The 24,458-nt window shown below is 38.9% G+C and overlaps 1 protein-coding gene across 1 annotated transcript in view; it reads left to right on the top strand.

Annotated features, from left to right (window-relative positions):
* Positions 1–18,603, top strand: part of cemip (cell migration inducing hyaluronidase 1) — a 135,284-nt gene extending 116,681 nt beyond the window's left edge. The window contains exons 15-29 of the mRNA XM_017478099.3: positions 584–653; positions 978–1,106; positions 4,635–4,720; positions 5,726–5,857; positions 6,401–6,436; positions 6,743–6,898; positions 7,308–7,488; positions 8,664–8,879; positions 10,916–11,127; positions 12,202–12,387; positions 12,674–12,878; positions 13,128–13,217; positions 13,498–13,655; positions 14,561–14,661; positions 17,565–18,603. Of these exons, the coding sequence (XP_017333588.1) occupies positions 584–653; positions 978–1,106; positions 4,635–4,720; positions 5,726–5,857; positions 6,401–6,436; positions 6,743–6,898; positions 7,308–7,488; positions 8,664–8,879; positions 10,916–11,127; positions 12,202–12,387; positions 12,674–12,878; positions 13,128–13,217; positions 13,498–13,655; positions 14,561–14,661; positions 17,565–17,692 (2,086 nt within the window). The 3' untranslated portion in view covers positions 17,693–18,603. The remainder of the gene's footprint in view (positions 1–583; positions 654–977; positions 1,107–4,634; positions 4,721–5,725; positions 5,858–6,400; positions 6,437–6,742; positions 6,899–7,307; positions 7,489–8,663; positions 8,880–10,915; positions 11,128–12,201; positions 12,388–12,673; positions 12,879–13,127; positions 13,218–13,497; positions 13,656–14,560; positions 14,662–17,564) is intronic.
* The last annotated feature ends 5,855 nt before the right edge of the window (positions 18,604–24,458 follow it).

Here is a 24,458-nt window from a genome sequence, read left to right as displayed (position 1 = left end):
AAATTCTTTTACCAATTTTGGAAAGTTACACAGAACGCGTTTTGGAGCAGGCTGGAACCAGCTCTTGACTGCTAGAGTACTCCAGTACCCAAGTTTCTGCATGTCACAGGTTTGGTGGTGGCAATAAGGAGCATATTCACCAAGATTCAGTACACAAATTAGAAGTGTGCACTTGATAGAGATCGGGGCAATGTTTACTTGATCGAGGCAAAAATTCTCATACCTTCTTTGGCAAAGTCTTTTATAGTTTTTACATCTATTACAGTTCTTCTTGTCATATTGATTTTAGTTGCCCACCCTACATATATACAGTAAATGCTCACCCCAGAATGGCATCCTAATAATGACACTGGTATGAACTAGAATTATAATACTGAGGCTTATTTTCAAAATCTCACCCAGGGTCCCATAGGCTCTGGTACAATCGTGTCAGATCCCGCAGTGCTGATGGGGATTTAAACACTGTGTACGCTTCTTGCCACTTCATTAGACACCCACACCTTTTGGTCCATCTTGTATGTGTACAATTGAGACAGTAAAGCTCTTTTTCCCCCCACCCAACAACTGTGTCTCTGTCTTTCAGTGCCACCTCCACCTTTTGGATCGCTAACCCCAATAACAACCTGATCGATTGTGTAGCTGCAGGTTCTGAGGTGAGTGATGGTACACCGCTGATAAGTGTGATTAATGACCTTTAGGATCAGTGAGAGCTTGAACAGCTAATACAGCTACATCTGGCACCTTACAGAAAAACTATTTGTTTCATATTGTTTTTGTGTGTAAGAGTGCTGTATGTAAAAGACAGTATGTGGGTATGAAAGGAACAGAAAGGGAGGATGAGCCAGAAAAAGTGTGTGTTATTGCCCACTGCTGTGTGTTCTCCCTGACTGCCTTTGGTATCATTATGTGAAGCCATTAATGCAGACTCATATGGGCCTCATGCTGAACACATACTGTGTGTGTGTGTCCGTCCACAGGAAACAGGCTTCTGGTTCATTTTCCACCACGTTCCCACCGGTCCATCAGAGGGCATGTATTCACCAGGCAAAACAGAACACACTCCAATGGGAAAATTCATCAACAATCGAGCCCACTCTAACTATAGGGTGAGAGTATGTATGCATGCATGCATCCACACACAGTCAATCTCACAAGGATGCTATTGGAAAAGATTTACGATCAATGTGTGAAGGAGAATGCTTGCAAATTCTTCATCTTTCCTTCATCTCATCTACACACCTGAACCTTCTGTGGAGGAAAAACACAGCCGAGTATATTTTGCTGGTTTCAGTATGCATGATATGCAGAACTCATTCAACACAACATGTAGGCAAAAGTTGGGGGTCGATGGAAACCGGAACTTGATCTAGGTGTGGTTTAAACTAGGATTTAGGAGACAAGGGAAGGGAACAATGTGGGAACGGTATAGTTCAATTTATGAATTATTATAAGGTGCTCACAAGTCAATGTGACAGACAAAACATAAATAAATAAACTATTTTTTTCATACTTTAAGTGCCACCAAACAAATGATTGATAGAAATCTAGAAAACTAGGCATAGATATGGGGGTGTATTTTATGTTTAGGTTTGAATCCCTCTTAAATATTTTCCAGTTCAAAATGTTTCCCTGTAAATAAATAACATAACAAACACGTACAGCACAGCTTATTATATGTACACATTTTATGAACGTTATGGCACAATTACATCACAAAACAATGTCCTCATATTTATGATTCCATATGTGAACACCCCAAAGATCAAATAAGCAAGTGGATTTTGTCTTAATTTGTATGATCACATTTGACTCACTACTAGCTGGTGAAAAAGTAGGATTAACCAATCAGAAACTTTTTCCCTCCAGTTTCTGTTTGAAAACAAGCTTGCTACATGCTCAGCTCAGGGATATCAGGGTGATGAGGGATGAAGAATTACAGATTTATTGCAGAAGGAGAAAAAGAAGAGTTGTGCTGGTTTTATAAGATAACCCCCCCCCCTTATTAGAACCTTATTTAATCATTTTCAGTGGAACTGTCATGAAGGTATTTTAGGGCAACGCTTTACCTTAGATCATGCTGTACATTTCCTCATCCATGCAGTGAAATCAGTTACTGGCTACACCACTGCTGGAAATAGAATCACTCTAATAAACACAAATGTCATTTTGTGACCTTAGCATTATAAGGTTCTGTCTGGCATTCAATCTTCCCAGAGATAGAACCTTATAATACTAAGGTCATTATTCGAATATGATATTTGTTGATCTTTTAGCAAAGATTTTTTTTATTCTTTGCTAAAATCCTGTTTTGATTCTGTTTTGGTGAATGTATGTATATATTTTGGATTACCTAGCAGTATAGGATTAACTGGAATAATGTTGAAATTATTAACATTAGGTCGCCCAACATCACAAAAGAAATATGATAATAACTGCAGGTCACAAGAATATCCCAACGATTTCTACGGCTTTTGTTGGCTTAGCTCTTTCGGCCAAATCCCGCTGACCGACAACCCCTAGAGAGCTTTCTTAAACTGCCGGCACAGTACTGAATCACACCACCAAAACAGCTCTGAATACTATAATATTGAAATCATTAGTGGATTTAAAAGCATCATTTATAAATTGGCTCTTTGATTCAAGTATAGGGATGGACATTATTAATATAGCTCTCTTGAACTGGTGAAACATGTTAGCAAGGCACAGTTATTTCAGTTATTTCAAATTAATAGTCTTACTTTGTTCCAAGTCTGGAAAGTTGACTGTTTTAGTAAAGATAATCAATGCAATTATTTATGGTCTTGCAGGACAAGAAACCCTATGCTTATCTGGCAGACATTTAAAAGGCAAGACTATGGTGATACCTGACTGAAAAATAAGCCTTTATTTAAAAATATAAACAAACAAACAAACAAACAAACAAACAAATAAATAAATAAAAACTCAAATTAAAATTAAACCAAATTTAACCATAACATACAGGTGCATCTCAAAAAATTTGAAAATCGTGGAAAAGTTCCTTTTGTTCCATTTTTGTTTAATTCAAAAAGTGGAACTTTCATATATTCTAGATTCATTACACATAAAGTGAAATATTTCATGCCTTTTTTGTTTTAATCTTGATGATTATGGCTTACAGCTCACGGAAATCAACAATCCAGTATCTCAAAATATTAGAATAAATAATTTATAATACAGAAATGTCGACCTGAGAAGAGCTCTAATCAGCTAATTAACTCAAAACACCTGCAAAGGTTTCCTGATCCTTTAATCTCTGTCTGGTTCAGTACACACAACCATAATCATGGGGAAGATGAAGGTCAATTTTGCATTTCAGTTGGAAATCAAGGACCCAGAGTCTGGAAGAAGAGTGGAGAGGCACAGAATCTAAGTTGCTTGAAGTCCAGTGTGAAGTTTCCACAGTCAGTGATGATTTGGGTGCCATGTCATCTGCTGGTGTTGGTCACTGTGTTTTCTGAAGTCAAGAGTCAATGTAGCATCTACCAGGAGATTTTAGGGCACTTGCTTCCATCTGCTGACAAGCTTTATGAAGATGCTGATTTCCTTTTCCAGCAGGAATTGTCACATGCCCACAGTGCCAAAACTACTAGTAACTGGTATGCTGACCATGGTATTACTGTGCTTGATTGCCCAGACATCTTGCCTGACCTGAACCCCATAGAGAATCTATGAGAGACACCAGACCCAACAATACAGACGAGCTGAAGGCCGCTATCAAAGCAACCTGGGCTTCCAAAACACCTCAGCAGTGCCACAGGATGATTGCCTCCATGCCACGTTACACTGGTGCAGTAACTCATGCAAAAGGATTAAAGCCCCGACCAATTATTGAGTGAATAATTTAACATACTTTTCAGAAGGTCGACATTTCTGTATTATAAATTCTTTATTCTAATATTTTGAGATACTGGATTTTTGATTTCCATGAGTTGTAAGCTGAAATCATTGAGATTAAAAGACAAAAAGGCTTGAAATATTTCATTTTATGTGTAATGAGTATAAAATATGAAAGTTCCATTTTTTAAAAATTAAATTATGGAAAAAAATGAACTTTTCCACGATATTGAAACGATATTCACTTGATTACCCATCTCAGATGTGTTCTTAATTGGTTGGGTGGTAGCTCAGTGGTTAAGGTTCTGTGACCAGTTCAAATCCCACAAGAGATCCACCACCCCTCAACCACTCGGCTTTATGCTTGGATTGGACTCTGCTTCCAAGGCATTTTGGGTGAAGATGTCTGCCAAATGAATAAATGTAAAATGTAAATATTGAATTCCAATTCATCTCAAGCCACGAGTTGGTGTGTGTAAAAAATGCTTTTGGCTATGATGTAGTCGCCCTAGGCAACACGGCTTCACAATGAAGAGCTGTTCAGTGGAAATGTTTATTTATTTTTTAATTTATTTTTACATCAGAAAATGTTGTTCTCCCTTTTTTACTCATTAAATTTGAAGGCAAGGCAAGATTTAGAGTCATTCTGTATAATCGGGCGGCCTTGAGGATTAGTAATAGCCCCAAGAACATGGACAACCTCTTAAAAAGAAATCTCCTTCAACAAGGCCCTTTTTGTAACTCTTTGCACTCGTTTGTTTTTGTGCATTTTTCTGCAGGCGGGGATGATCCTTGACAATGGTGTAAAAACCACTGAAGCTAATGCTAAGGACAAGAGACCCTATCTGTCGCTCATAGGGGCCAGGTGAGTCCCACACACACAGTGCTTTTAGAGGTAGTGTTGTAGTAAAATGGCATTTACACACTAGTTCTCTTACACCAAATGGCAGGATGTTGTTTGTGTAAAATTATGTCTTTGGAGGTGGATATGTTATAATTTGATCAGTTTAACATCATTCAAAATTGGTCACAGTACAACTACAGCTGTTTTGTGTTGCAAACCCAAGACTTGGATCATCTACACATCTTATACATTTCAGATATCCACTTGAGGCTGGTCAAGTATCTCAATTGGTCATGTATCTCAATATTCATTCATTCTTCTCCAGTAACCATTTCATTTAGCTATGGTGAATCTAGAGCCTACCCAGCTCCCCAGGACGTCCCCTAAATGGCCTCTATGAACGTCCCCCGAACATCCATGTAGTGCGGATGTAGTATACACGGATTGTATTCATGCTCCACACTTATACTGATCGGTACATAGTGTATCACTGGCCAAGCAGTAGGTACTGAATCGAATGCAGTAGGTACTGTCACAGTACACGATTTCAAATGCAGCCTAGGTGTAAGACAGGAAGTCACCCTGAATGGGACACCAGGCCATGGCAAGACACCATACATACACAAATTCGCACTCATTCACAACTAATGGCAATTTAGAGTAGCCAATCCACAATACCAGCATGTTTTGGGAGATGGTAGGAAACCCACACAGACATGATGCGAACATGCAAGACACAAAATAACCCAAGCTCAGGACTGAACTGGAGACCATGGTACTTTAAGTTTAAGCAATTTATTTAAATGTAAGTTTAAACTTTAAGCAATGCTTCCCACTGCACGACAAAGCTGTCCTGTCCCTGTTCAATATCTTAAAAAATAAAAAGTGGACCATCAAGTCTACAACAGCCAGTACAGTTCCTTTTATTCTATGCCAACATCAGCTGTTACTGTATCGTGACAAGTGATTAGTCACACTTCCTCCTCCAGCTTTAGTTTGATAAGGCTTGTCTGTAATGTTGGACAGGTATAGCCCTCATCAGGATGCCGACCCCTTTAAACCCAGAGTGCCTGCTCTCATCCACCACTTCATTGCCTATAAGAACCAGGACCATGGGGCGTGGCTCAGGGGAGGAGACATATGGCTCGATGACTGCCAGTAAGTACACTTGAAGGACAGAAGAAAACAGTGAACCACAAGTGATTCTTTTTTTAATGCTCATATTGCACCTGAAAACAATCAGTGAATGAATCAATCAATAGATGTATTTGTCTGTCTATTGGTCTGTCAGTCAGAACGTAGCATCAAAATGGAAACTTGTATGTATCCACGTCAAATGTTTAGTTACAACATATTTTACTGTTCAAACCCACGGCTTTCACCTCAATTAACCTTGGAGAGAGAGTGAGAGTTTAATTATGATCATAATCCCTATTTATATTTCATCATTAATGCAGCAGAAATGTTCAAAGTGCTTTACGAGGCAGAAATCAAATTTAAAAAAGAATATATGAAAAAGATCATTTAATTAAAAAAAAAAAACACATAGTCATTATGATTACCATTGTTATCAGTTAGTTATATCACTCAGTGAATATTAGCTGCATGCTATAATTTGAATAAATTGTGTTTAGCCTTATTATAAAAAAAAAAGTGTGCTGTCTGTCCGCTATTGACTCCGTGTGTCTTTATTGTCTGCAGGTTTGCCGATAATGGGATCGGCCTTACTCTAGCCAGGTAGGGGTACTAATCGTTCATTTTTTATTTTTTTTGCCCTTCACACACATTTTGCAATCATAATAAAATAGATGCCTTTATGTTTGCCGAATGCAGCCCAGGCCACTGTGCTGGGGCTGTAATTGGAAAACGCCATATATGGGAGGCTTCGTGAGATGCATTGGGGAAATCGGGGATTTTGAGCAGTTGTGAAAGTAATTCAGTGGTCTGAAGCTAGTGGCTCGGGGACCTGATGAGCATGCACAGCGGGGGCCGCATTTATCTGGGCGTTTCTCTCACACTGCCTGTTTGCGTCTGTGTGTGTAGTGGAGGTACCTTCCCAGATGATGACGGCTCCAGGCAAGAGGTGAAGAACTCGCTATTTGTTGGAGAGAGCGAGAACCGAGGCATGCCTGTCCCTGATGGCCGCATCTGGGGACCGAGTGGTTTGGACCACAGTGGCAGGACTCTTCCGAGAGGAGTGTAAGCACTTATGGTTCTGACAATTCTTTTCTCCCCTGCTGGTATTGACATTTTTCATCAGTGTAGCTCATCAGCACCACAGATATTGCTGCAGTTGTAGCTACAAATGGATACAAAGGCATTCTCTTTGGATGCTGAAAGGACCAGGATGGTCTCTCTTCTGAAATTAGCATCAAATAATGTGAACTTTGTGTTTTAAAGAAACAGTTTGGTAGAATAATAAAAAAATTACACAATTAAGCTATGTATTTACAAGAGAGATAGTCTTGGAAAGTCATTAAACCTTCTTTACAGACACTGATGTGGTTTAATACAAATTTTATTAGTTTCTTGAATTAGATGTGAATCTCTATAGGCCAGTAGCATCAAGTATGAATGTCTTCAGCCATCACTATTATGTGTCCTGCAGGGATTTCCCCATTCGTGGCATGCAGATCTACGATGGCCCAATAAACGTCCAGAACTGCACCTTCCGGAAATACGTTGCTCTAGATGGACGGCATACGAGTGCTTTCGGCTTTCGCCTCAATAACTCATGGCAGAGCTGTCCCAACAACAATGTCACCGACATCACATTTGATGATGTTCCGGTGAGAGCCAACATTCAAATCACATTTCTTACTGAGAACACTCAGCTTCTCATAATACTGCATGGAGCCACTGGCCTTGAGCTATGAGGAAGTTATGTGGCTAAGCTGTGAATGATCTGACAATAGAGATAAGAGATGCATGATTTATCACTCCAAAATATAAGTTCTGGAATGTGCTTACCTCCGAATAACAGAGCAGGTGTTACCAATGGGGTTTTAATATATCACAAAACTTCACACCATCCATTTTTTCTCCATCACTTTCATCCACTCCATGCACTTTTCCCCCCCAATCATTTCCATCCACACCAAAAATTATTCACGTTTTCCTCACTCGCTTCCATCCACATCATTCACTTCTTTTCTTTAACTTCTACCCACTGTTTCTTGATTACTTCCCTACACTTTTCCACTTTTACTCCATCACTTCCACACCCCCACCCCATTTATTATTCATTTCACTCTATTTTATCCACATTTTCTCAGTCACTTCCATCTACCATCAGTGCCATCCAATTCTGCAACACGTCCATCCAATTATTTTACTGTTTACCCCTGCCCTCAGTTTTTTCATCTATGGGATCCACTTCTTCTCCATCACTACTATCAACTTTCTTCGTGACTCCCATCCACTGTTTTTTTAATCACTTCTATTCACTTTTCTCCACCTCTTCCAACTATGCCATGCACTTCTTTCTTATTACTCCAAGATCCCTTTTTCCCTTCATCATTCCATCCATCCAATACTTTCATCCACCTTTCTTCACCACTTCTTTTCATGCCAAATATTTTTTCTCAATCACTCCATCCATTGTTCCTGCATCATTTTCACCCACTTCATCTACTACTTCTTTGCACAGCATCAACTTTTTCTCCATTAGTTCCATCACATCCTATACATGGTCCACATCAATTTCATCCACTCCATCCTCTTATTTTTAACTTCTCTTTACTCCAACTATGTTGTCTCTTTCACCTCCCCCAGCTACTCTACTTTTTTCTACATTACCTCCTTTTTTACCATCCACTTTTCTCCATCACTCCATTCACATTATCTGTTTCGCATCCACTCTTTTTACATTTTCTCTTCTGATTGTAATGTCAGTTAATTTTTTTTTTTTACAATGTTAATCAACAAACAATCATTTGACACTGAGATCTGATTGTGCTTTCAGATCACGTCTCGAGTGTTCTTTGGAGAACCAGGTCCCTGGTTCAGTGAGATGCACATGGATGGGGATAAGACCACCATTTTCCATGATGTGGATGGCTCAGTAAGCGAGTACCCTGGTGCCTTCTTGGTCAAAGAGGACAACTGGCTCTTACGCAACCCTGATTGCATCGACGTGCCAGACTGGAGGGCTGCCATCTGCAGTGGGCACTATGCCCAGGTAAGAGCTAACCCTAATGCCAACTAGGATTTTTTAGGGTGTACACAGACACACCTCTAAAAAAAAAAAAAAAAAAAAAAAAAAACCTTCACTTGACATGTTTATTCATGCCATGAGCTGTCAACTTGTCAGAAAGAAATCATAAAATAAGGCCTGCCTGTAATGAGGAAAGTTGCTAACACTTATTAAAACCGGTTACAACAACAGCTTACTAATAATAAATCAGACTAGAGATTCCAAAAATATATATATTTTTAATTCAGATAAAAGGAAGGTCACATACCATGACTAAATATAATCGTAGAGTATATTTAATAAATATTCATATAATTTAAAAATACCTTTACAAATGCATATTCATTGTAAATTGTTAGCATTGTAATGGGCCCAAGCACAGAATTGACTTAAGTGATTAAAATGCAAGAGGAAACTTTTAATTGAAAATTTGACTCAATTGGTTAGAGTTTAATCACTCAGTAAATATATTTTCAGTGGATTCCTGTTTCCACCTGCTGAACCCATCATGCTACCCACTGCACTGCCAAAGCACAGGTAGCATAGTGGATAGAGCACTTGTAAAACTGAAGATAATATACTAGGGAAAACTGAACAAAGGGAAAATATGAACTCAAAAATAGGAAGTTTTTTTGTGTCTTTCTTTCTCAAGAGAAGGAACTTGAAAATAGTGATGGGCACTTTCAAAACACTGCTTCAAGAAGCTTCGAAACCTTTGCAAATGTTTTGTTTCGGTTTGGCACGAGTATCAAATTGGGCAAGTCACGTGATTTCAGCAAACAAGCCTTCGTTACATCATTACTGTTCCGAAATGTTAAAAAAAATTCCATGGTTCACCACTAGGGGGTGTTGATCTCCAGGTGAAACAATGTTTAATAAAAAAATTCAACTGTTCTTATATAGGTTTATAAAACTGAAATGATTCAATAGTATTTGCACTGATCCATGGTCAGTGTTTGCCTCAGGATGCCTTATTAATCATCAGATGTGAAATCCCACAAAATTTCCTGATACAAATAAAGAAGACATGACCAGATGTTGTGGGTTATTATGTAGAAGAGAGAGAATTTGGACAGTTTTGCATTTATTAATCTGTTGTCAGACAGATGTTAAAAACTCAACACATAAAAAACCCACAACAATAAAATAAAATAAAAAAATACTACTTTTTAAATTTCTCTTACAACGATGTGGACAGGCACATGTCCCCTAAGATTCAAATCTGGTGCAACAGCATACTGGTCGAGAACAGTATCAACTCCCCCTCACACTTCCTTGTTTGACACAAACAACGTGTAGGTTATAATTCGTCAATGCTTTTCTGACTCGTTGTCAAGGTTGTTTCAGATCAATACCTGCAAGTGACCACAAGGTGTCACCATGGAGATGGGTGTCGGATTGTTTCGAAAACTTAACACAATACGGCACATTTGCTTCAACTGCAACTTTCAAGTAACTTAAATAGAGCCATGAACAGGTGAGGCTGATTGAGAGTAATTAGCTGGTGGACTGCTCATGCCTCCCTCTGGTGGCAAAAGTCGACCTAGCAGGCAAGCCAGCTTTAGGCCTGGTTGTTGCATACATAATGTAAGCTTAAGTTAGCATGAAGGACACCTGAAGCTAGCCTGGCTCCATCATGATAAACACAGCCTCTCTGACAAACAGAGCAAAAATCACGAACCTAATCTTACCAAATTTAATATGACCTACCAAATATTAAGACCGTTATCTAAGAAATTATTTTGATTTAAAGAGAAGATAAAACCGTATTAAAAAGTAAAAAACAGTAACTCATCTAGCCAGCCTGTCTGAACTCCAGCATGAAGCGCCTCATAAATTTAAAACATACAGTTCTCTAAGCTTTCTCCTGTGAAAAGTAATTGCTTGTTGTCTTGCTGCACATGATGGCATTTTCACCAATTCAGTTCACCTCAGTGGCGTCTTAGATGTTCTTAGGTCTAAGCAGCAGCTAGGTTTCATATATGTATAGTTAAATCCCGCTCAATTACTGTGTGCCTTAGATTTATATACAGGCCCGGAACCCAGCAAATCTAAATCTTAAGATGGTGAAGGATGAGTATCCGGACAAACCGCTGGAGCTGGTAGGAGCTCTTGGAAAGAAGCATCACTACCAGCAGTTTCAGCCTGTAGTCATGCTGGCTAAGAGCTACACAGTGCATTGGGATGCGGCCGCACCGGCTGAAGTCACTGTGTGGATTATCAACTTCAACAGGTCAGTAACAACAAACTCAACTAAAAACCGTAACTAAATGGTCTGCACTTATATAGCGCTTTTATCCAAAGCGCTTTACATTGTGTCTCATTCACACACGCACTCACACACCAATGGTAGCAGAGCAGCCATGCAAGGCACTAGCTTGCCATCGGGAGCAACTTGGGGTTCAGTGTCTTGCCCAAGGACACTTTGGTACGTGGAGTCATGTGGGCTGGGAATCAAACTGCCAACCCTACGATTAGTGGAGAACCCGCTCTACCACCTGAGCCACAGCCACCCACAACTAGTTTCCACTGGACATTTATTACTTTATATACAGTCAGGATTTCTTTGAAAAAAATCTAATGTTATTACTCATTCATTTATTCATAATTCTTCATTAACTAAGAGCAGTAAAGAATTAGATTATATTGACTTTTAAATGCTGTATGTTTTACAATTTATGCAATGAAATGGATGCATGTCGGAAATGTGCATATTGCTCTGATGTTGCATGTAGCTGATCGACCAAGCCATGTTTAAATCTTCTCAGCTAACAGTTATTGGTTCCCAAAATGTTGTGGACAATAGGGACATTTGTTTGTGGTTCCTAAAACATTCTGAAAACATTCCTGTTTCCCCCCTTTCTAATTTCCAGAAAATTTTCTTTATGTGAATATAGCATTTGTGTTTTGTTGCATATTACGGGTTAGACAATGTTCCCCTTTGAAATAATGGGAACATTCCCAGAATGTTACGTCGTAGTTGCAAAAATTCTACTTATTCACCAAGCCTTCTGTTGTGAGACCACAAAACTTGTTGGTTATAATGCAGTACTGCAATAGTTTTTTCAAATGTTTTTTTTTCGCTGTGTTCATCAAAATGATCAGAATGTCTTGAAGAAAAATGATTATTGATATTTCAAAAGGTCATTAGGTAAAAGATCATCATCTTGTCTAATGTTTTGATGAACGTGTGCAATAAAAATAGCTCTCTCCCACCACCTAGTGTGCATAAGGAAGGTCAGCAAGAAACACTACATCTGACTTAAAGTGACCATAATTTCTCCAAACCACTGCCAACTCTTGACAGGAACGACTGGATAAACATTGGCTTCTGTTACCCGAAAGGCACAACGTTCAGCATCATCTCTGACCTTCATAACCGGCTCACCAAGGAGACGAGGAAGACAGGGATGTTTCTGAAAACAGCTCAGAGGGAAAAGATCAGCCACACACACCAGACAAGAGGTTATTACTACTGGGAGGAGGATACTGGGTAAGAGACCCTCTGCTTTCAGCATGTTTTATATAAGTACTAATGTTTGAATTGTTTATTAATTGTGGTATAATAAATAATATTCTATAATATGATAAATAATAATAATCGTATTATTATTGTTATTATTATTTAAACAAATACTACATGTAATAACAATAGTACAAATAAATACTTATTATTTAAGAATATAATTATTATCCTCTGTCACTCATGTTCTTGAGATGTTTGGAGTTGTCCAGTGAAACATTGATGTGTGTTTAATTGCTGGTATTGCTCTGTGCAGGTTGCTTTTCCTCAAGGTCCAGGCTCACAATAACAGAGATGCCTTTGCATTCTGCTCGGTGAAGGGCTGTGAGAGAGTGAAGATCAAGGCCAACATCCCAAAAGGCAGTGGCCCTAGTGACTGTATGGCAAAGGCCTACCCCAGATATGCCGAGATGCCCGTAGTGGATGTACCCATGCCCAAGAAACTATCCCACTCCAGCCTAGTAAGATGGATCTGAAAGTCTTTTATTAAATAGCTTATTATGGATATTCTCCCATGTTTCCAATTTAGTCATATCTAGCTGTATCTTAGTGGGTTCTTTATAAGTTCCCTTATTTCACACCTAATTTCATACACAATTTTGTAACTTAATGGCTATTTATCATACTTTATATTACATCTGCTGCTATTATTTAGAAACCTTTATCACAGCTCAGTTCAGTTTTGAAATGATCCTTTTGTCTTCTTACAGCCTCAAACATCTGAGCACTTTCTGGAAGTCAAGGTGGAGTCTTACACCACTCGTTTCTTCCACATCAAAGAGGACTTTGCCTACACTGAGGTAGGAGACAGACACATTTTACACATATCAGCCATAACCATGTACATTACATTAATAACCAGTTAATGTATCCAGTTAATATCTGAATAGATGCTTATTTTTTATGCATAGGATAAATTGCATATGCTTTCAAATTTCTTCTGTTCATCTATTTCTGGTACACACTATATTCTGTATATACGCAGCTATTCCAAAAGATTGTATATGAACTATCCAAAACCGAAATAAAAAAGTAATAAAATTAATAATAAAAGAGCTTGGCCATATTTTGCTCATACAGGCCAATGGTAAGAAGCTCTACCAGTCAGAAGATGGAATCCACCTGACAGTGCTGGATGGCCACAGTGGCAAAGTGATTGAGACAAAAGGCTTCAGGAACGCTGTACTGATGGGCATTCCCGCTCAGATTGAGAACTATATCAATAGCCTGAACGACAAGTATGTACACACTTTCACGCCTTAAACTATAGCAATTTTTCCTAGACAACCTGTAATCCCATTTCACTTCACCCCTTACCAAATGACCTGTACCATAACTGTGCTAAATATTTGCCCGGGTACCAAAAGCAGGGATGTAGAGTATGGGTGGAGCAAGAAATAATGCAGACCACTGATTGGTCAAATGCCGCTGTGGACTTTAACTCTAATCAGAATAGCTTTTCTCCTGAACAATAGACTACAGCATTACTGTCTTTTCAAATGTCTTTTTTCGTGGCTTTAGATGAAATATCACAATTTTATTATACAACAAAACATTTGAGATATGTTTTTATTTGTTTGCCCAAGGCAATAATTCCTTAATGCTCAATTTTATTACCTTAGATTATCTCTATTGCCATACCTGACTTGATTAGTATTTACTGATCAGTTAGTTGGTTGTATAAATAATACCCAATTAACTACACATGCCCATCCTCCACCTTTCATTGATAGTGTTATGCGATGGGAAAATCGACACAGGTACCTGACCAGGGTTTGAATAGTTCTGGATTTTTATTAGTAACTACTGTGCCAGAGCACATTGTAACAGTATTTTTCATCATTCTGTAACACATACCATTTTTCCAGCACATACTGTGATTTACAGTAAAGATACATTACTAGAAGATACTATACACTATGACTTGTATGTATACAGTTAGCATCTTTGTGTTTGTGTGTGTGCGTGTGAGAGAGAGAGAGAATCTCTGTTTGCATACATTTTATATATTTTTTCCTCTGTGGATGAATTTTGAAGTGGCAAATTGTAGATCAATTTATTGCTGTAAGTTTAATTTGATCTGTATTTCTGGACACAGTAACATTTTTTTTTTTAAACCAACAACTTCTTTGTGCATTTCCAGCTCCATAGTGATGATTACCTCCAAGGGCAAGTTAGTTACTAGAGGACCTTGGACCAAGATACTTGAAAAGCTGGGTGCTGACCCAAATGTGAAATTGAAAGGTAACAAACAACGTTTCTAAAGATTTACTTGGAAATTTCTTGGACTCATTCTGTTTTGGTAATATATGAAGATATAGGAGAGCAGTAGCTGAGCAGTTAAAAGGCACTAGTAACTGTAAGGTAAAGTTAAAATTAGTAAACAATTAGTGTGTTACTTTCACAACACACTCAGTTACAGCTAGCCATGGGTGTGTCCTTGAATAAGACTCTTGAACAAAAATGGCTAAACTGCCTCGTTTTGTAAACTGCTTAAACTGTTTAGCAAAAATGAAATGTTTCCAGCGTAACCCGAGACTGGTGTCTGACATTTACTTCTTTAGTTAGGATTATGTAACTAACAAGTAAGGGAAGCTGCCAGTTTAACATCATACACAATGCGTGGCAAAAATGATAACAATTGTGCATCAAGAAATATTGTTTATCTTAGTATTAATATTTGTATATTAACTGTTGAAATACAAACAGTATTATTAATCTTAATGCAAATTAGAATTTATGTTGCTAGTGATGATCGGTAGAGTCATACATTAAAGTATCCATTTTGCATACAGTTTTGAAGCAGGTCCATTATTTGCATTCTGTTAATCTCATTTATATATACACAATCAGCCATAGCATTAAAACCACTGACAGGGGATGTGAACAATGGCACCTGTCAAGGGTTGGGATATATTAGGTAGCAAGTGAACAGCCAGTTTTCAAAGTTGATGTGTTGGAAGCAGGAAAAATGGGCAAGCATAAGGATCTGAGTGACTTTGAGTGACAAGTGCCAAACTGTGATGGCTAGATGAGCCATCAGAGCCAGGGTCAGAGCATCTCCAAACGGCAAGTCTTGAGGAGTGTTCCCAATATGAAGTGGTTAATACCTACCAAAAGTGGTCCAAGGAAGGACAACCGGTGAACTGGCAATAGAGTTATCGGCACCCAAGGCTCACTGATGTGTGTAACGAGCGAAGGCTAGTCTGTCTGGTCCGATCCCACAGAAGAGCTACTGTAGCACATTCCATGTATTTCCATATAATACTGTGAACTAATACATTTTAAATTGCATATAGCTTACATGGACATTAGGGGGCAATAATGCTTTACTGCTGTGGACAGAAAATAGAAAGCCTGTTACTGTTTATATGGAAATGGAAATAATGGAAAGTTATAATAAATTCATGATATGATCATTTGCTGCACTTGATCGCATGCCATATAACCCGTGCTGCCAAATGACTAAAGGTCCACACGTACCTCATACCATCATCGAATGACAGTGATAAACTGAATCTAATTGCAAAGATACATGCTTTGATGGCAGTGTCTCAGAACAGAGCTTACAGCTGGGCCGCTCTCTCTCCAAAACTGAAATGCCACATTAGCATCGGTTACATTTTGGTTATTTTGGGCCAACATTCGAAATATCATTAAAAACTTTAAATGCAGCTGCCTACAACTGAGCCACATTTGGCCTATCAATACACTTACAGTATACTTTCACATAACTGTCTTACATGCTTAACACTTTGGAAAATACTGTTATAGAAAAGAACCATGCAAAGTTCTCTGTCCTGAAGACTCTCACCCAAATTCCACTTGGCAGAAAAAAAATACAACCATACCAACAGCTGTGCTGAGAATGCTGAAACTGTAAAGGCACTGATGAATGTGCCTCAGTAATTCATAGGGTTTTTTTTTTTTTTTCAGCAGGAAAGCTCAAATATAGCTATGGAATTCATAACATTTCCCAGAATGCTCAACATGTGAAAGGAACATGCCACACACATGTGTTAAACAGAGGAATGTGAAGACCCACATGCTGAAGCCATAGGATTTTTCCTCCTGCCCCTCCCTTCTCATCCTATGTTAGTCTCAGTTCCCTGGGGAAATTTCTGCATGTTCAGTGCATGAGATCTTCTCAGAACATAGCTTAATTTATACTCTATTTCTTTAGGGAGAAATCTACTGAACAAAGTGGAAGGGTGTGTGTGAGATTGAAGCTCAAAATTCATGATATTCTTGGATATTTGACCTAAACAACATGAATTAGTGTTACGATCCAATACATAGAAAGTAGAAAGTAAAGCAAAGTAGAAAGTAATCATGTCAAGCATAGCTGCAAGCAGAGCTTAAGGGGCCAAACACTATTTGCTCATCCACTGTTTTTGCATGGGGGAAGACCAAATGCCATTCAGTACTTGTTCCCAAGGATGGGAGTTTGATGGCAACATGCCAAGACATGCTGCCATCCTGAGATACTGCCTCACTTCCTGTTTTTCCTGTAGCCCTCCCAAGTTTCATTTGGGTAAACATACGTTCCATGTTTGGTGTTAATATGTAAAAGCAGAGAAATGAGAAATGGCCTCGGTTTCTGGTTGGCCACTCCACCGTCAAATTAATTTGTGTGTTATGGACAAACGTGTTCTGGAGAAAGAAGTGGAAAAAAAGTATTTGACAAAAATCTAAATGCCACTAAATTCAATATGGTGGAAATTGACATCATGGTGTAGGTCAGAGTATGCTTGCCTTGCATCTTCTCAGCTGGGGGTTCGAATCCCACCTACGCCTTGTGTGCATGGAGTTTGCCTTTTCTCCCCATCCTTCAGGGGTACAGCAGTTTCTTTCCTCAGTCCAAACACATGCGGTGTAGGCTGATTGGCATTTCCAAATTGTCCATAGTGTCTTAAAGTGTATTGTGCCCTGCGATGAGTTAGCACCTTGTACATCCACTTTTAAATTTCTGCCCTTCCCATAGTGGAACACCTCCTGGTGCTCTAAATAGACAGATGTTGTTGAAAATTAACATCTGGACATTTGAATTGCAACCTCTAACATCACAGCAAAAAAGAACACACAACACACCCACACATTCTGAGGTAGAGCAGTGATAATGAATCTTGTTCTCTGTTTCTCTGCAGATAAACTGGCATTTGTGGGTTTTAAAGGCAGCTTCCGGCCTGACTGGGTGAGAATGGCAGTGGATAAAGAGCATGCCAAGCTTCACCAGGTGCTACCAGTGCCCATTGTACGGGCAATGAAGCTCTAAGATCCTCTAGCGCCGCCCCTGATCACTTAAGCACAGCCACGACTACTGAACTCCGACGGCCAATCTAAAGCAAGCATGCGTTCGCGTCACTCCTCTCATCCGGATCGGTGTGTGATGTCAATGTACGTGATAATGTGGACATTATGTGACTCTTTCAGATTGTGTTGTCAGTGTGAATATAATTTCTGCAAAATGAGAGAGAAAAATGTGAGAAAGACACACCACATTCCTTGTTTTTTTTTTCTTTCTGCCCTCTCTCTATGTGGTGTTTGTCATTCCAAAAAAAAAACAATCAATCATGTTTTCTATACTATAAAAAAAAAAAAAAAAAAACTTTTCAGATTGTAAACGTTGTGAGGTCTGAGGTTTTCGCCATTTCATTATAGCATACCGGATTTTGTGGTCAGTTTGTAGCATACAAGAGAACCAGAAGGAAAAGAGCATGCAGGCTGATTTAATGAATAGCTGCATAGGGGGGGGGGAAGCACAGCTATGTATATGCATTTGGGTTTAAACCTGTGAAAAGATTTGACAACGTGTATTCCATCAGGCAGGGAAATAGCCGAAATAGCTGGTCTTTTTTCGGAGGTCATGATTTGTTAGTGATTTGTATGTTTTATGTGTTTCTAAAAACCTTCAGATTGATAACAGAGATATATTTTCTACTTATTTATTGTACAGGCAATATTGAGCAAATTCAGAATGGACATCTTTTAAGTTGTAATGTAATTCTGTCCGATCTGTAAAAAAATGCATCTTAACAATATTCCACTTTCTTGTATTATTGGAAATTTGCATACATTACCCTTGAGTTGTACATTGATGTGCTGTAAATGTGACTGATTTTAAAGTAATGTATCACTTTGAATCAAACCTTTTGTACAGAAATAAATGATAAAGAGATGACTTGTCTTACTGCTTCATGCTATTTTGTTGTTTGTATATCTAATTTCTGTGTGCTCATGTGGATCTCTTTTTCTGAATGCAGTGAACACTGAGAGACATATGAAAGTAGCCATAGATTCGTAACAATATGATTTTGATGCAAATATATGCTATATTTTAAAAAAGATTTAGAAGATACACCACCTTCACTGGAGCTGACAACTACAGAGGCTATGCCTCCTGTTACGATAATAGTCCATCACCCTAAGAACGTATAACATTTAATCAAGCAACATAAAATTCTGATCAGCTGCGGTGTTTAAAGGGGAGTTAGTAGATGGATGTTGTGCTGTTTCCACCCTCTGTGCTATGGGTGTGGTTCTCAGTGCCATTAGAAACCATGTGGAATGTTGTACTCCTTCACAAGAAGTGCAAAAGGCATTTAGAAATACCAAAACAAAACTGTAGCTGTATTAGCTTTCAGCCATGAACTTACCATCACAGAAAGTGTAAAGCTCTGGGTGGGGGTACAAAGGAAGTGTGCTTTGATCATGACTGCCAAGTATTTAAAATTTTAACATATAGGTGAGGTAGAAAGTGTGTTGAATAAGGCCTGTTGACCACAGCCTCACACACACACAAACAAAAAAACAACACACCTTATGGTTCTCCATTATGGAAGCATAAGATGCCATGCATTATTATTAAAGAGAAAACATTTTGTTTGAAAACACTTATGTGAAGATCACAAGAAAATTAAGTCATGATCATGAGAAAACAAAAAAGAGAAAAATAATAATGCATGGTCACTTAGGCCTTCCTGGTTAAGTGTTTAGTATTTCTATAAAAAGAGTAATAGTAAGAAATAGCCATTGTTCACAAATAATAAATTGTAGTGAGGTTTACTACGTTACTACATTACCATTACTACGTTATTTATTCTGGTACACTGTATACTTGTCAACACATAAAATACAGTATCCTCCACTAATATTGGCACCATTGGTAAATATGAGCAAAAAAGGCTATGAGAAAATGTCTATTATTTTATCTTTTCTTACAAAATCTTAAAAAAAAAATACTCTGTGCAAACAACACAGGCTTCTATAAAACAAAATCTTTGTTAAATATAGGTGTGCAACAATTATTGGCACCCCTTGGAATTCATATGAGAAAAATATATTTGAAGTATATTCCCAGTGATGATTTTTTTTTAGTATACCCAAATGACTAGGAATGGGAAATTGTTCAGCCATGACTTCCTGTTTCACAGGGGTATAAATATGAGGTAACACATAGGCCAAATTCCCTTAATCATTCGTAAAAATGGGTAAGACCAAGGAATATAGCTGTGATGAGCGGCAAAAGGTTATTGAGCTTCACAAAATGGGAAGTGGCTAAAAGAAAATAGCAAAAGCATTGAAAATGCCCATTTCCTCCATCAGGGCAATAATTAAGAAGTTCCTGTCAACTGGAAATGTTATGAATCAACCTGGAATTGGACGTGTGTCTATATTGTCTCAACGCACTGTGAAGAGGATGGTTCAAGTGGCCAAAAGATCTCCAAGGATCACAGCTGTAGAATTGCAGAAGTGAAGTGTCTTAGGGTCAGAAAGTCTCCAAAACTACAATCCGAAGTCACCAATGTCAAGTTATTTGGAATGGTTTCAAGAAAAAAGCTTCGACTCTCATCCTCTACTGGCCAGACACTATTGGAACTTCAAATGGGATTGGGTTCTATGGTCAGATGAAACCAAAATAGAGCTTTTTGGCAGTAAACACCAGAGATGGTTTTGGTGCATACAGAGAGGCAGCCAGGAAAAGTACCTTATGCCCACGGTTAAATATGGTGGTGGCTTTTTAATGTTTTGGGGCTGTTTTTCTGCCAGAGGACCTGGAAGCTTTGTTAGGATACATGTAATCATGGAGTTGATCAAATATCAACAGATATTAAATGAAAGCCTGACTGCCTCTGCCAGAAAACTTAAAATGGGCCGTGTTTGGATCTTCCAGCAAGACAATGATCCAAAACATACATCAAAATTAACACCAATATGGTTTACTGACCAGAAAATCTAGGTTCTGCCATAGCCATCCCAATCCCCCGACTTCAAACCCATAGAAAACCTGTGGGGTGAACTGAAGAAGAGAGTCCACCAACATGGACCTCGAAATTTGAAAGATCTGGAGAGATTCTGTATGGAGGAATGGTCTCAGATCCCTTGCCATGTACAGTGAGGGAAAAAAGTATTTGATCCCCTGCTGATTTAGTACGTTTGCCCACTGACAAAGAAATGATCCGTCTATAACTTTAATGGTAGATTTATTTGAACAGTGAGAGACAGAATAACAACAAAAAAATCCAGAAAAACGCACGTCAAAAATGTTATAAATTGATTTGCATTTTAATGAGGGAAATAAGTATTTGACCCCTCTGCAAAATATGACTTAGTACTTGGTTAAAAAACCCTTGTTGGCAATCACAGAGGTCAGACGTTTATTGTAGTTGGCCACCAGGTTTGCACACATCTCAGGAGGGATTTTGTCCCACTCCTCTTTGCAGATCTTCTCCAAATCATTAAGGTTTTGAGGCTGACGTTTGGCAACTCGAACCTTCAGCTCTCTCCACAGATTTTCTATGGGATTTAGGTCTGGAGACTGCCTAGGTCACTCCAGGACCTTAATGTGCTTCTTCTTGAGCCACTCCTTTGTTGCCTTGGCCGTGTGTTTTGGGTCATTGTCATGCTGGAATACCCATCCACGACCCATTTTCAATGCCCTGTCTGAGGGAAGGAGGTTTTCACCCAAGATTTGACGGTACATGGCCCCGTCCATCGTCCCTTTGATGCGGTGAAGTTGTCCTGTCCCCTTAGCAGAAAAAAAACCCCAAAGCATAATGTTTCCACCTCCACGTTTGATGGTGGGGATGGTGTTCCAGGGGTCATAGGCAGCATTCCTCCTCCTCCAAACACGGCGAATTGAGTTGATGCCAAAGAGCTCCATTTTGGTCTCATCTGACCTCAACACTTTCACCCAGTTGTCCTCTGAATCATTCAGATGTTCATTGGCAAACTTCAGACGGGCATGTATATGTGCTTTCTTGAGCAGTGGACCTTGCGCGCGCTGCAGGATTTCAGTCCTTCACGGCGTAGTGTGTTACCAATTGTTTTCTTGGTGACTATGGTCCCAGCCTTGAGATCATTGACAAGATCCTCCCGTGTAGTTCTGGGCTGATTCCTCACTGTTCTCATGATCAATGCAACTCCACGAGGTGAGATCTTGCATGGAGCCCCAGGCCGAGGGAGATTGACAGTTCTTTTGTGCTTCTTCCATTTGCGAATAATCGCACCAACTGTTGTCACCTTCTCACCAAGCTGCTTGGCAGTGGTCTTGTAGCCCATTCCAGACTTGTGTAGGTCTACAGTCTTGTCCCTGACATCCTTGGAGAGCTCTTTGGTCTTGGCCATGGTGGAGAGTTTGGAATCTGATTGATTGATTGCTTCTGTGGACAGGTGTCTTTTATACAGGTAACAAACTGATATTAGGAGCACTTCCTTTAAGAGTGTGCTCCTAATCTCAGCTCGTTACCTGTATAAAAGACACCTGGGAGCCAGAAATCTTTCTGATTGAGAGGGGGTCAAATACTTTTTTCCCTCATTAAAATGCAAATTAATTTATAAAATTTTTGACATGCGTTTTTCTGGATTTTTTTGTTGTTATTTTGTCTCTCACTGTTCAAATACAACTACCATTAAAATTATAGACTGATCATTTCTTTGTCAGTGGGCAAACGTACAAAATCAGCAGGGGATCAAATACTTTTTTCCCTCACTGTATTCTCCAACCTCATCAGCCATTAAAGGGGAAGACTCAGAGCTGTTATCTTGGCAAATTATTGACTAAAGTGTGCCAATCATTGTTGCACACCTATATTTAACAAATACATATATTTTTTTATAAACCTGTGTCTTGTTTGTAACTGTTTGATATCCATGAGGGCAGAGTATTTTTGTGATTTTCTTTTTTGAACAAAAGATCAAAAGGTTAAACAATAAAGACAATTTTTCACAGCCTTCTTTGCTCATATTTACCGGTGCCAATATTAGTGGAGGGCACTGTATGTAAATTGACTCAGGATACAAACACTGAATATCTGCTGTCCAGCACAAAGGTTTATCCCTGCCTTGATCATGCAGACCTGACTTCCCCTTATTCCATCGCTTGCTTCCTACCAGCTTTCCTTTATTATATTGCTGTCACTACCTGCTTCCCAACCTTGCATCACTTACTACATGCTTCCCTTTCTAGCATCATTTACTTACAATCAGCATCCCTTTGTTTTATTGCTTGCTTCCTTCCTGCTTCCCATTTCCTTACTTGCTTGTTCCCATCTGCTTGCCATTTCTTGCGTCCTAACTAAAGGGAAAGGGAAGCCTTTCTTGCATCGCTTGTGTCCTACCTGCTTCCATGGCTTGCTTCCCAACTGGTTCCCTTTCTTGCATGGCTTGCTTCCTACCTGCTTCCCATTCTTCCATCGTTTGCTTCCTAACTACTTCCCTTTCTTGCATCACTTGCCTCCTACCTGATTCCCTTTCTTCTATTGCTTGTTTCCTGTCTGCATCCATTACTATCTACTTCCCTTTCTTAAAACGTTGAGTTATTACATATTCCCCTTTCTAAAATCGCTTATTTACTACCTGCTACCCTTTCTTATATTGCTGAGTTACTACTTACTTCTCTTTATCTTGCCGAGTTACTACCTACTTTGTTTTCCAACACTGCATACATACTACTTTCCAATTAACAGATTATGAGCTGTCAAACATTCAAAATTATATTTCTGAGTGTTTGCCTTTAAGCTCTTCTGCTTCTTCTTGTGTACAGCAAGACAAGTTTGTGTCTCAGGTTGGGGTGGGACAAGACGTATGCTTTCGCTCTTTACCAGATGCTGAGGGAGCATAAGGGTTACTGAGGCCACACCAGACCTACAATCAGCCAATGCACACACAGCCCTCAAGCCCTTTTGCAGAACATAACCGCAGCCAGAAAGAGAGCAAAAAAGAGAGGGAGCAAGAGTGGGAGAGACAGAGACAGAGAGAGAGACAGAGAGAGAGAGAGAGAGAGAATGAGTGTGTGTGTCCCTTAGCAGTACAGATGGGACATTTTGTGTGTCTTCTCTACAAAGCAATGCTGAGTTTATATCCCCTTAATAGCCCCTAGAAAGGAAGGGAACAGATGATGAATGAATGCATTAAGGCTCAGGAGAGTTCCTCTGACTGCTGTGACAGGCCTCGTTCGTCTGGAGTTCTCTTAATTCCTTTTAAAACCTCCAGGTGGACTTAATGTTCAAAATGTTTGGATTATTTGAGTTTCATCTCCGTTATGCCTCTGTTCCAGGGCACAAACACATTCTTACTTAAAATAAAGACTCTATATTTCATTTTGGGCTTTGTTTCTTTTCTGTAACTCAAAAGCATGTCATTGTTTGTCTCGCACCACAGATAAAAGAGAGAACGCTGAAATCTAGTTTCATTACAGATAAAAATGTAGGCCATTTTTATATACACTCCATGGTAGGTAGACCCTTGGTTCCAGAGCTTGCTTTAAGAAGCAGAGTGTGGCACAGATCCATAATTTGAAAAACTGTGTCCAGAGAAAAAGAAAAAAACAAAAACAAAAAGCATTATATGCATTAACTGTTAACATGGTTGCTTGTTATTAAATATACAAAAGAATTTGGAGTACAATAATTAAGCATCAACAGCTAATATTTCAATAAAATAAAAATATATATCTAGCTAGTTAAACAATACCTTGGCGCTGGGATGGTAAATGCCCCACAAGGATACATCTTTGACACCTTTTTGTATATATACACACA

The sequence above is a fragment of the Ictalurus punctatus genome, chromosome 10, assembly GCF_001660625.3.
Source record: "Ictalurus punctatus breed USDA103 chromosome 10, Coco_2.0, whole genome shotgun sequence".
NCBI lineage: Eukaryota > Metazoa > Chordata > Actinopteri > Siluriformes > Ictaluridae > Ictalurus > Ictalurus punctatus.
Note: the sequence above shows the minus strand (reverse complement) of the source record. Positions and strands in the feature narration are given on the sequence as shown.